Raw genomic sequence first — 10,981 nt, 5'->3', positions numbered from 1 at the left:
AGCAGGGGTTACTTGAAGTTAGATAAATCAATATTCACACCACTGGGTTGTAAGCTGCCCAAGCGAAATATAAGATGCTGTTCCTCGAAAATTTGCATTTAGCCTCAGTCTGACAGCGGACAGTGTGGGAATGGGAAAGATAATTAAAGTGTTTAGTAATCAGGAGATCAGGTCGGTCCAGGCGGACTGAGCGAAGATGTTCAGCGAAATGATCACCCAGTCCACGTTTGATCTCGCTGATTTATAAGAGTCCACATCTTGAACAACGAATACGGTAGATAAGGTTGGAGGAGGTGCAAGTGAACCTCTGCCTAACCTCAAAGGACTGTCGGGGTCCGTGGACAGAGTCGAAGGAGGAGGTACAGGGACTGGTATTGCATCTCCTGCGGTTGCAGGGAAGGTACCTGGGGAGGGGGTGGTTTAGTATGAGTTAACCAGGGAGTTGCGGAGGGAAAGGTCTCTGTGGAAGGGGTGGAGATGGGAAGATGTGACTGGAGGTGGCAAAAATGTTGGAGGAGGATTATGTGTTGTATGCGACAGCTGATGGGGTGAAAGGCAAGGATGCGGGGCCGGGGGGGCCACGGGTGGAGCTGCGGGGTACCGAGCAGACACGAGTGAAGGCCTCATCTATGATGCACCTATGGAAGAGGGGAACCCCTGTTCCCTAAAGATTGAGGACATCTCGGTCCTGGTATGGAACACCTCATCTTGGGCGCAGATGCGGCGTAGACAAAGGAATTGGTAGCAGGGGATAGAGTCTTTGCAGGAAGCAGGGTGGGAAGAAGTGTAGTCGAGTTAGTTGTGGGATTTTCTCCGTTTTGATGAAGGGTCTTCCACCTGATACGCTAGCTGGTTTCTCTTTGCACAGACCCTGCTTGACTATCTGTTTCTACAGCATTTCCAATTTTATTTCAGATTACAGCATTTGGAGTTTTATTTGCAGTTTTGGTCTCCAAATTTGAGGAAGGACATTCTTGTTATTGAGAGTGCAGCGTAGGTTCACAAGGTTAATTTCCGGGATGGCGGGACTGTCATATGCTGAGAGAATGGAGCGGCTGGGCTTGTATACTCTGGAATTTAGACGGATGAGAGGGGATCCAATTGAAACATATACGATTATTAGGGGTTTAGACACGCTAGAGGCAGGAAACATCATCCCGATGTTGGATTCCACAACCAGGGGCCACAGTTTAAGAAGATGGGGTAAGCCATTTAGAACGTAGATGAGGAAACACTTTTTCACACAGACAGTTGTAAGTCTGTGGAATTGTCTGGTGGTGGAGGCCGGTTCTCTGGATACTTTCAAGAGAGAGCTAGATAGGGCTCTTAAAGATAGCGGAGTCAGGGGATATGGGGAGAAGACAGGAACGGGGTACTGATTGTGGATTGTAGACAAACATGCTGGAGAAACTCAGCGGGTGAGGCAGCATCTATGGAGCGAAGGAAATAGGCAACGTTTCGGGTCGAAAACCCTTCTTCAGATGTGAAGAAGGGTTTCGACCCAAAACGTTGCCTATTTCCTTCGCTCCATAGATGCTGCCTCACCCGCTGAGTTTCTCCAGCATTTTTGTCTACCTTCGATTTTCCAGCATCTGCAGTTCCTTCTTAAACATACTGATTGTGGATGATCACATTGAATGGCGGTGCTGGCTCGAAGGGCCAAATGGCCTACTTCTGCACCTATTGTCTATTGTCTATTTGGTTTCTAACATTTTAATAGTCTGACGAAGGGAAACGACCCGAAACGTCACCTGTTCTTTTTCTTCAATGATGCTCCCTAACCTGCTGTGTTGCACCAGAATTTTATGTTCATATTTGGTTATAGACCAGCAACTGCAGTTCCTTCCTGCACATTTTAACAGTCTTATGTTGTTTTTAACCATGCCCTAGCCTCCATCTTGTGTAGTTTCCAAGATTTTTGTGTTCTTTGTTGAGCATTTCAATTTTAATTGATCCATCATTGCTAACTATGCCTTCCTTACTAAGGAAATAAACTCTGTAATTCCATCCTTAAATCTCTCTGCATCATTACCTCTTTGCTAAGCTGCTCGATAAAACATTCATGTATGTAGGAAGGAACTGCAGATGTTAGTTTAAACCGAAGATAGACAAAAAATGCTGGAGTAACTCAACGGGACAGGCAGCATCTCTGGAGAGAAGGAATGGGTGATGTTTCGGGTTGTGACTTCTTCAGACTATACATAAAACATACATATATTCTAAATTTTAAAACACAAGTATTAACGTTGATTAATTGTGTATGTTGTGTGTTAGGACATTTTATTCATTCAAAGGTGCTATATAGATACAAGGTGTTCTTCCTCCATAATCAGATTGGAATGAAGATTAGGATAAACAGAATACATACCCTGGATTAAGGCATAACGTGTTTTTCAGAAATGAAACTGCCCCTTGAGAAAGACCAGCATAGCATCTCCCGTACTTGATTTTCCCTTTCCGAATATTCTTTTCCTTGTCACAATCTTTATCAGACCTAAAAGGACAATCTCCACTCAGCCTATAAGAGAATGGAAAAATGTCTCTGGTTGGGAATCTTTTGGTATTTCAATCTGTATTTGCTATTTCTCAAGTTCCTACTGTGTGGACAGCTGTTGAATGTTGCTTATACCTCAGCAGTCTTGAGGTCAAAATCTCACCAACATCAGAGGGTTTTGCCACTGAAATGATTCAGAGCTGAAAGAATTTGCTGATTGTTACACCCGTTCTCCACTGGAAGTATTCCACAAATGGTGGGGACCATCTTGAATCTTAGCTGAATTACCATGCAATGGCCTGGAATTATGCATTACCTGTGCCTTAAGTTCAATACCTCTTCCATGCAATTCCCATACCCATACTAACGTTTGAGGCAGTTGGGATTTAAACAATCTTGAGGTCTCATAGTTGCAGTATTTTCCCAAAGCAGTCAGCAAATGTCAAATTGGCCCCAGCCATATACCTATTCCCCAGCTTTAAGCCTTTTTTTTAACAGTTTTAATTGCTCCTGCTGACCAGAGACAAGTCAAACATAAATGATAAAGGCCTTTTAAAATGTTACGTTAAAACATGCATGTAGAATATATTTTTTCTCACATAAATTAATTTAAACATTAATATTAGGAAAAAAAATTGCAAAATGTTTCCATGCAGTTGAATAATTGCATTCATACAAATGGAAGTGTGCTGCATACCCACTGAAATGATTGCATATGTCAGCCATATAAAGTTGAAGACCCAGATAGCTAAGCACGTGTAGGGAAAAACTGCGGATGCTGGTTTAAATCGAAGATAGACACAAAATGCTGGAGTAACTCAGCGGGATAGGCAGCATCTCCGGAGAGAAGGAATGGGTGACGTTTCGGGTTGAGACTCTTCTTCAGACTGATACTAAGCATATCTGGCCCCTCAGCTTAAAATAACTTGGGTTGGTGCAAGTGGTCAAATGTCTGACATCTGACTTTTAATGCCTTAGAATCGTTCAGCCTCTTTGGCCATTGAGTCAATGCTGACAATAAAACACCATCAAACAAATTCTATATTAACTCCATTCTCACTATATTCTCTTCAACTCCTTCAAGATTCTGCACTCACCTACACACAAAGCTAAATTTGATGTGAGGCAATTAACCTACCAACCAGAATATCTTTTGGATGTGGGTCGAACCCGGAGGATGTTGCGGAAAACCACAGGATCACAGGGAGAATGTGCAAACTTAACACAGACAACATTGCAAATCGGGATTAAACCCATGTCAAATATGACATGCGCCACTATGCTAAATTAATTCCATAAGTGTTTTTTGGAACTCACATTGTAAAGGTCACCACACCAATAGCCCAGATATCTGTCTCTGGAACAACTGCCTTCCCTTCAAGGATTTCCGGAGCTGCAAAAATAAATTTTAAGAGCTCCAAATTAAAGAGATGAAAATGAAAAAGTATATTTATAAACCTTTCAATATCATTAATTCACACTGGCAACAAATGAGTTGTGGATTTCTTAAAACACATTAAGAGACAAATTCCCGAGGCCTGATCAATTCTATCCTAGAACATAGAGGGAGAAATTGCAGGGACACTGTCTGAGATACTTGTTTTGTTGATAGCTTTAGGTGTGGTGCTGAAAGACTGGAGGACGCCAATGTGCTTCTATTTGAGAAAGGCTGAAAGGAAAAGCCTGCAAACTACTGACCGGTGAGCCACATTTGTTGTGGTTAACTTACTGAAGGCAATTTGGAGAGAAGATCTGCACGGGCAAGAACTTGGTAGGGTTAATGAGCACAACTTTATTTATGGGATATTATGTCTCTTGAATGATTGTTTTTTTTTGCAGGGCTGACTAGGAAGCGTGATGAGGCCATCTCTACATGATCTTTAGCAAGGGTTTGACAAGGAACTGCATTGTGGCGACATAGGCGGACAGGGTGGTAAAAAATAAATTTGGCACATTTACCTTCATCAATCAGGGCATTAAGTGCAGCTGTTACAGTAGTGTACGGCGTTGGTAAGGCATGTTTACCAATAGTTCTGGTTGCCCTGCTAATAGGAAGGATGTAATTAAACTAGAAAAGGTGCATAAAATAATTTATCAGGATGTTATGGGGAGGAAGCTTGAAAAACAGGAGGACTACCTGTTGTACTCATGTATGGTTTGACTCTGCTCGTGTATGGTATGAGATGTCTGGACAACATTCAAATCAACTGATCTTCTAATGGCATTGATCGGAAGTGCCCGCTGGTGCTTCACGTTTATAGTTCCAGAGCAATGAGTCATTGACAGAGACTGGAAGAACCTCCTCATTAGTCTAGAGTCAGAAATAGATTGGGTGTGGACATTAAAGATACAAACATGAAAAACTGGATATCCTGCTTCAAGGTGTGACAGTGCACTGCAGGTAGTGAACAGTCTTATATACTTAATCAGAATTATCCCATTGGTGGCTTCGAACTTGATGCCAGAGCATTAACAAACCTGCAATTGGACTCAGATGGTGACTATTTAATATTAATTGGATTAAACAAAGTGCTTATATTATAAAAGCAAATATATAAACCCTGAAACCCTGAAGAAGGGTCTTGACACAAAACATCGCCCATTCCTTCTCTCCAGAGATGCTGCCTGTCCCGTTGAGTTACTCCAGCATTTTGTGTCTACCTCCGGTTTAAACCAGCATATGCAGTTCTTTCTTACACATAAAAGCAAATATGTTGGATGCTGGAAATATTCAGCAAGTCACACGGTATCAGAATAGAAAGAAAGAGTAAAGTTTCTGCCAATTTATCGGGAGTTTCCACTGTTGCTGTTTGACCGCTGAGTATTTCCAGCATTTCCTGTTTTTCGGTTACATTACACGTTGAAATAATACAAATAAATTTAAATAAATTTAATATTAAAACGAATTAAAAAAGAAACGTCTCAGTAATGTCAACAATAAAAATATGGGATTTTTGAAAAACTCAATGCTAGCATTGGCTGGTGACATCCGCATTCTATGAATAAATTGAAAAATAATTAAAATGATTTTATATTTATATGTCAATGTATCTGAATTATTTCTCAAGAATTAAATTATGAGCGATTGCAAAAATGTATTTTATTTAGCTTAGATGGTTGAGAAGTTTTCAAAGTGGTCAAGTAATTGGAATTTAATAAGATGCATGCAGAGGAACAGATTGCCTGGGTGGAAAAATTAGAAAAATAAGAATGACAAAATTAGAGCATGGACATTCAGGACAGAAATCATTCAGGACGCACTTCAGACCACAAAAGGCTGCAGATGTTGGAATATGGGGAAAAAGTTTAAGTGCTGGAAGAACTCACGTAAGCAGCGTCAGTAGAGGAAAATGGACATCCAATGTTTTGGGTCAAGACGCTTTCTCCAGACTCTTCCAGTCCACCATCTGGATTTATCTGCCAGCCTTACCCCATCTGGCCTATATATGTGGCAGTGTGGTCAACTCATCACTACCCTCTGAACTGGCTTTGCAAACCACTCAGTTGTAATACAACCTCTACTTTGAAATTAAAAAAGGGTAACTATGAGTTAAGCGGCCGACGGAGCGGCACCATGGAGGCGTGAGGTGGGAGGTCGACAGCGATGAGATCTCGGCGGTGGCAACGGTGAAGCCTTGCGACGATGGGGCCTCGGCAATGGTGAAGCATCGTGGTGGTGGCGATGCCTCGCGGGTTAACCCGTGGTCGACGAGAGCATGGAGGACCACCGTGAGGGAGAACAATAAACAATGTGTGTGGAGGGGGGGGGAGAGGGGAACAAAGTACAATGGGGACCCAGCATGGGGGAACTGTTGGGTGGGGGGGGGGGGGACAAAAGGAGGAGCCGGCGTGCTTTGTAACTTTGTCGGCGCCGTAGGTGGCTGCTATTTGTATACATTGTGTATGCAAGCAAAGAATCTCATTGTTTCTAGTCACATATGACAATAAAGTATTCGTATTCCTAAAGGGCCTGTCCCACTTGTGCGTCATTTATGCGCCATCATTTACACGTCACGATGCATGCGTCGTGACACGCACGTGGTGCGCGCATGGTGCGTGGTGACGTAGGCAGGGACGCACGGTCGCGCACGGCGCCCCTAGGATTTTGGGATGTACAAAATCTTCGCGCGCCATCTGCGTGCTGCGCAAATGACGCCCAAGTGGGACAAGCCCTTTTACTATCCAGCATTAACTCAGGCACCGAGCATGGATTCAGCCCTATGAGGCATACAAATATCTGGGCACTCTTGTCTAAATTGGGAGATCTATCTCACAGACTAGTTAAACAATAGAATGCTATAATTTTACACACAGAATCATATTTGCCTACAATTTATTAGAGCCCTCCATCACCAAATAAAATACTATACACACTGGAGTACTCATGGTGTATTTCCAGCATTCTGAACATAGAACAGCACAGTACAGGAACAGTTCCTGTGGACCATATATCAGTGATGCCAAATTAAATTAATCCCCTTTGCCTGCACTGATCCCTCCATATTCATCTATTCTAAAACACTCCAATGCCACCATCCTATCTGCTTCCACCACCTCTTGCAGCATTGTCTGTAAAAATATCTCACCACACATCTCCTTTACACCTACCACCTCCAGGGCTGCCAACTCTCACGCTTTGAGCATGAGAATCACGCATTTGGACAAATTCTCACGCTGATCACAAATTTCTCACGCTCTGCCGTGAGAAATTCTGTGATCAACGAAAATGTCAAAACTCATATAAACTGCATGGGCCGCAGGTGTTGGAGAGCCGGGGCTGAGGGAGCGATGGAAGCAGCGGCGGGGACAGATGTGGGGAGCCAGGGCAGGTGAGTGTTTGCGGGCTGGCGAGTGTTTGCCGGGCTGGCGAGTGTTTGCGGGGCTGCGAGTGTTTGCCGGACTGGCGAGTGTTTGCCAGGCTGGCGAGACACTTGCTGCAGCTCCGGCCATGGAGCAGCTTCAGTGCAAGAGTCCCGGGCCGTCGGAGGCGCCAGAAGCGTTGCGCCGCTGCCGTGAGAGTCTCTGTGCTGAAGGGACAGAGACTCTCAAAGGTAGGGGGAGAGAGAGAGGGGACAGAGACAGGGGGGAGAGAGAGAGAGAGAGGGTGAGAGGAGAGAGAGGGGGAGAGAATGGGGAGAGAGAGGGAGGAAGAGAGGAGAGAGGGGAGGGAGAGAAAGGTAGGGAGAGAGAGAGGAGATAGAGAGGGGGGAGAGAGGGAGAGGTATAGAGAGAGGGGGAGAGAGAAGAAATATAGAATTAGGAGAAAGGGGGAGAGGGGAGGGAGAGAGAGGGGGAGAGTGAGGTGGGAGGGAGAGAGGGGGAAGAGAGAGAGAGGGGGGGAGGGAGAGGGAGAGAGGGAAAGAGAGAGAGGGAGGGTTGAGAGAGGGGGTGGAGAGGGAGGAGAGAGGGCAGGGTATAAGGGGAGAGGTAGTAAGGGAGATGGGGAAGAAGGAGAGAGGGAAAGACAAATGGGGAAAGAGGGAGAGTGGGGGCAAAGAGAAAGAGGAGATAGAGACAGGAGAAAGAGAGAGGGTAGAGGGAGCAAGGGGGTGTGAGGTGGGAGGGATGGGGAGAGAGGAAGGGAGGGATAGGAGGAGAGAAGAGAGAGGGGAGAGAGTGTGTGGAGAGATAGCAAGAGGGGGAAGAGAGAGAGGGGAAGAGGAGAGAGAGAGAGAGGGAGGCAGGGGAGAGAGAGGGGGTGAGAGGAGAGGGAGAGAGGGGGGGTGAGAGGAGAGAGAGCGGAAGAGGGGGGAGAGAGAGGAGAGTGAGCTGGGAGAGAAAGGGGGAGAGAGAGGGTGAGAGAGAGGACAGAGAGGGGGAGAGAGGGAGGGGGAGAGAGAGAGAGATAGAGAGAGGGGGAGGGATAGAGAGGCAGGGCTGCCAACTCTCATGCATTGAGCGTGAGAATCACGCATTTTCTCACGCTCTGTCGTGAGAAATACTGTGATCAACGAAAATTTCAAACCTCATGTCAAATGCATGGGCCATGGGTGTTGGAAGCAAAAGCAGTGGCGGGGACAGATGCGGACGGGGAACGGGGCTGGCGAGTCGCTCACTGCAGCTTCGGCTATGGAGCAGCCTCAGTGCAAGAGTCCCGGGCCGTCGGAGGTGTCGGAAGCGTTGCACCACTGCCACGAGCGTCTGTGCCAAATTTGCCCAGGTGACCGGCATGGATCAGGCTGCGGCTCGGTGCATCATGAAGGACAACCAGTGGCTGCTGGAAGTAAGTACCAAGCACTGGGTAGAAACGGTGGAAGATAGTGGACTTCAAATGGGAGTGGTTGGAGAAAGCATCCTGCTTGCCTGCTAGATTTTCACTTACTGTAATTGCAGGAAAAATTTTCCCGATGTTGGGGGAGTTCAGAACCAGGGGTCACAGTATAAGAATAAAGGGTAGGCCAGTTAGGACTGAGATGAGGACAAACTTATTTCACGCAGAGAGTTGTGAATCTGTGGAATTCTCTAGCACAGAAGGCAGTGCAGGCCAATTCATTGGATGTTTTCAAGAGAGAGTTATATTTAGTTCTTGGGGCTAACGTAATCAAGGGATATGGGGAAAAAACCAGGAAAGAGGTAACCAGGAAAGATTTTAGATGAACAGCCATGATCATATTGAATGGCAGTGCTGGCGCAAAGGACCGAATGGCCTATTCCTGCACCTATTTTCTATGTTTCTATGCTTGAGTATATGGCAATAAAACTCGATCACTTGATTTTGAAGTATTCATGCATGGTGGAGGTATAATTTAGTCATAGAGTGATACAGTGTGAAAACAGGCCCTTCGGCCCAACTGCCCACACCCGCCAACATGTCCCAGCCACGCTACCTGCTTTTGGTCCATACCTCCAAACCTGTCCTATCCATGTATCAGTCTAACTGTTTCTTAAATGTTGGGATGGTCCCTGCCTCAACTACCTCCTCTGGCAGCTTGTTCCATACACCCACCATCCTTTGTGTGGAAAAAGTTATCCCTGAAAAAGTTACCCTTTAAAAATACTTCATACAAAAAACATTGAAATCATACTTCTACAATGCACTAAAACATGATTTTAATACATCAAATTTCAAAAAGTTCCTACCTCCCACACCCTCCCCGCACTCGGTTGCTCCACTCCCTCACTGGGTCCCCCCCCAGTGATCGCTCAGCCTCCCCACTTTCAAACATGCTCCACCGCCCCTGGTTCAGACCGAGAACACTGCCAGATTTGAGCGGGGAACTGAGGCCAGTTGTCTGATGTCTGGATCCCAATGCTCAGCGCTTCATGTTTTGGAGTTGGCTAATGTTATTGATTTGTAATTAGCCTGATTTGTAATTAGTTGACAAAACCTTAATTTATTAATCCGGAATATCCAGGATGGGATAAGTATAATATTAAAATGACATGCAAGGTGTCAGGCTGTGGGTCACAACATACAGCCCCGATAACCCATTATTTCCTTCAGTTAAATATTGGGAAGGTAGCACTATTGTCATTTGCCACTCAACTATTATGTTTGTTTACCTCACTGACTATTTCTAACCGCGGCCCCCGCCCCCCCCTCAAATTCTTTTGACAGGCTGAATAGAAATGTCCCCAATCTCGTTGTTTTATTAATGGGATGTTCATCTACACGTAGATGAACATCCTCAAGGAGTCTAATCAGATGGAAACTGATTCAATGCGATATTTAAGAGTTTGTTCAAAGAAGGGGCATATTTTAAAGGAGTGACAGAGATACTTCCAGGGGAATGTGTGAGGAGATTATTATTTGTCTTTAGTTTTAACTTGAACCAGGACATCTGAAGATTCAAAGTTTAATATAGTAATTGTGCTGATACTGACCCCAACCAACCACGTATGAATATCATCCATTCCAGAGATTTTATTTTTATGATGCCATTTAAACTTCACTTGGATTTCAATCACTTCAATGTAAAAGTAATTGGGAATGGGGAGCATTGGAACAAAAATTTGCCCTCGGAGAGGAAGACAGCAAAATACTGAAAATATTGGGGGTGAAAATGACTTCAGGACAGTTTGTTAGGAAAATGAAAGAAATGGTAACAGAATACATATACAGCTGAGTGAGTATAATTTTATGGATGAGAAATTGTGTTCAACCAATTAATGACTTCTTTGACAAGGTAACTAGCATGTTAGATAACAAGGAAACCAATGATTGTAGCAAATTTTGTTATACATAATTTGGTCTGTGAAGTGTCCCATAAAAGATTACTGCACTAGATCAGCACCTGTGGACTTGAACGCAATAGGTTAACTCCAGGAGGTCAGATATGGGGCTTTATGTGTGGGCCAGATATATTGTCAGTGCAGTGGGGCTAGGAGCAAGGCCAAGTGTGCATCCAGAGTCAAGGTCTGGAATAGTACTTGGCATGCAGTCAAAGCTGGGACCAGGGAAGTGTTCAGCACTGGGAACCTAAGCAGGTAAGCAGCTATGATCAGGGTAGAATAGGGGGGCAGGTGTAAGGCTGGACTCAGGGTCAG

At 44.8% G+C, this 10,981-nt stretch overlaps 1 protein-coding gene across 4 annotated transcripts in view; it reads right to left on the bottom strand.

Moving 5' to 3' along the window:
• Positions 1 to 10,981, bottom strand: part of obscn (obscurin, cytoskeletal calmodulin and titin-interacting RhoGEF) — a 435,173-nt gene that overhangs the window by 2,096 nt on the left and 422,096 nt on the right. For all 4 annotated transcript variants that reach the window (XM_033043588.1, XM_033043597.1, XM_033043606.1 and 1 more), the window contains 2 exons: positions 3,812 to 3,887; positions 2,369 to 2,518 (listed from right to left, as the gene is read on the bottom strand). In XM_033043588.1, the coding sequence (XP_032899479.1) occupies positions 2,369 to 2,518; positions 3,812 to 3,887 (226 nt within the window). The remainder of the gene's footprint in view (positions 1 to 2,368; positions 2,519 to 3,811; positions 3,888 to 10,981) is intronic.

Source organism: Amblyraja radiata, chromosome 2 (assembly GCF_010909765.2).
Source record: "Amblyraja radiata isolate CabotCenter1 chromosome 2, sAmbRad1.1.pri, whole genome shotgun sequence".
Taxonomy (NCBI): Eukaryota; Metazoa; Chordata; class Chondrichthyes; order Rajiformes; family Rajidae; genus Amblyraja; species Amblyraja radiata.
Note: the sequence above shows the minus strand (reverse complement) of the source record. Positions and strands in the feature narration are given on the sequence as shown.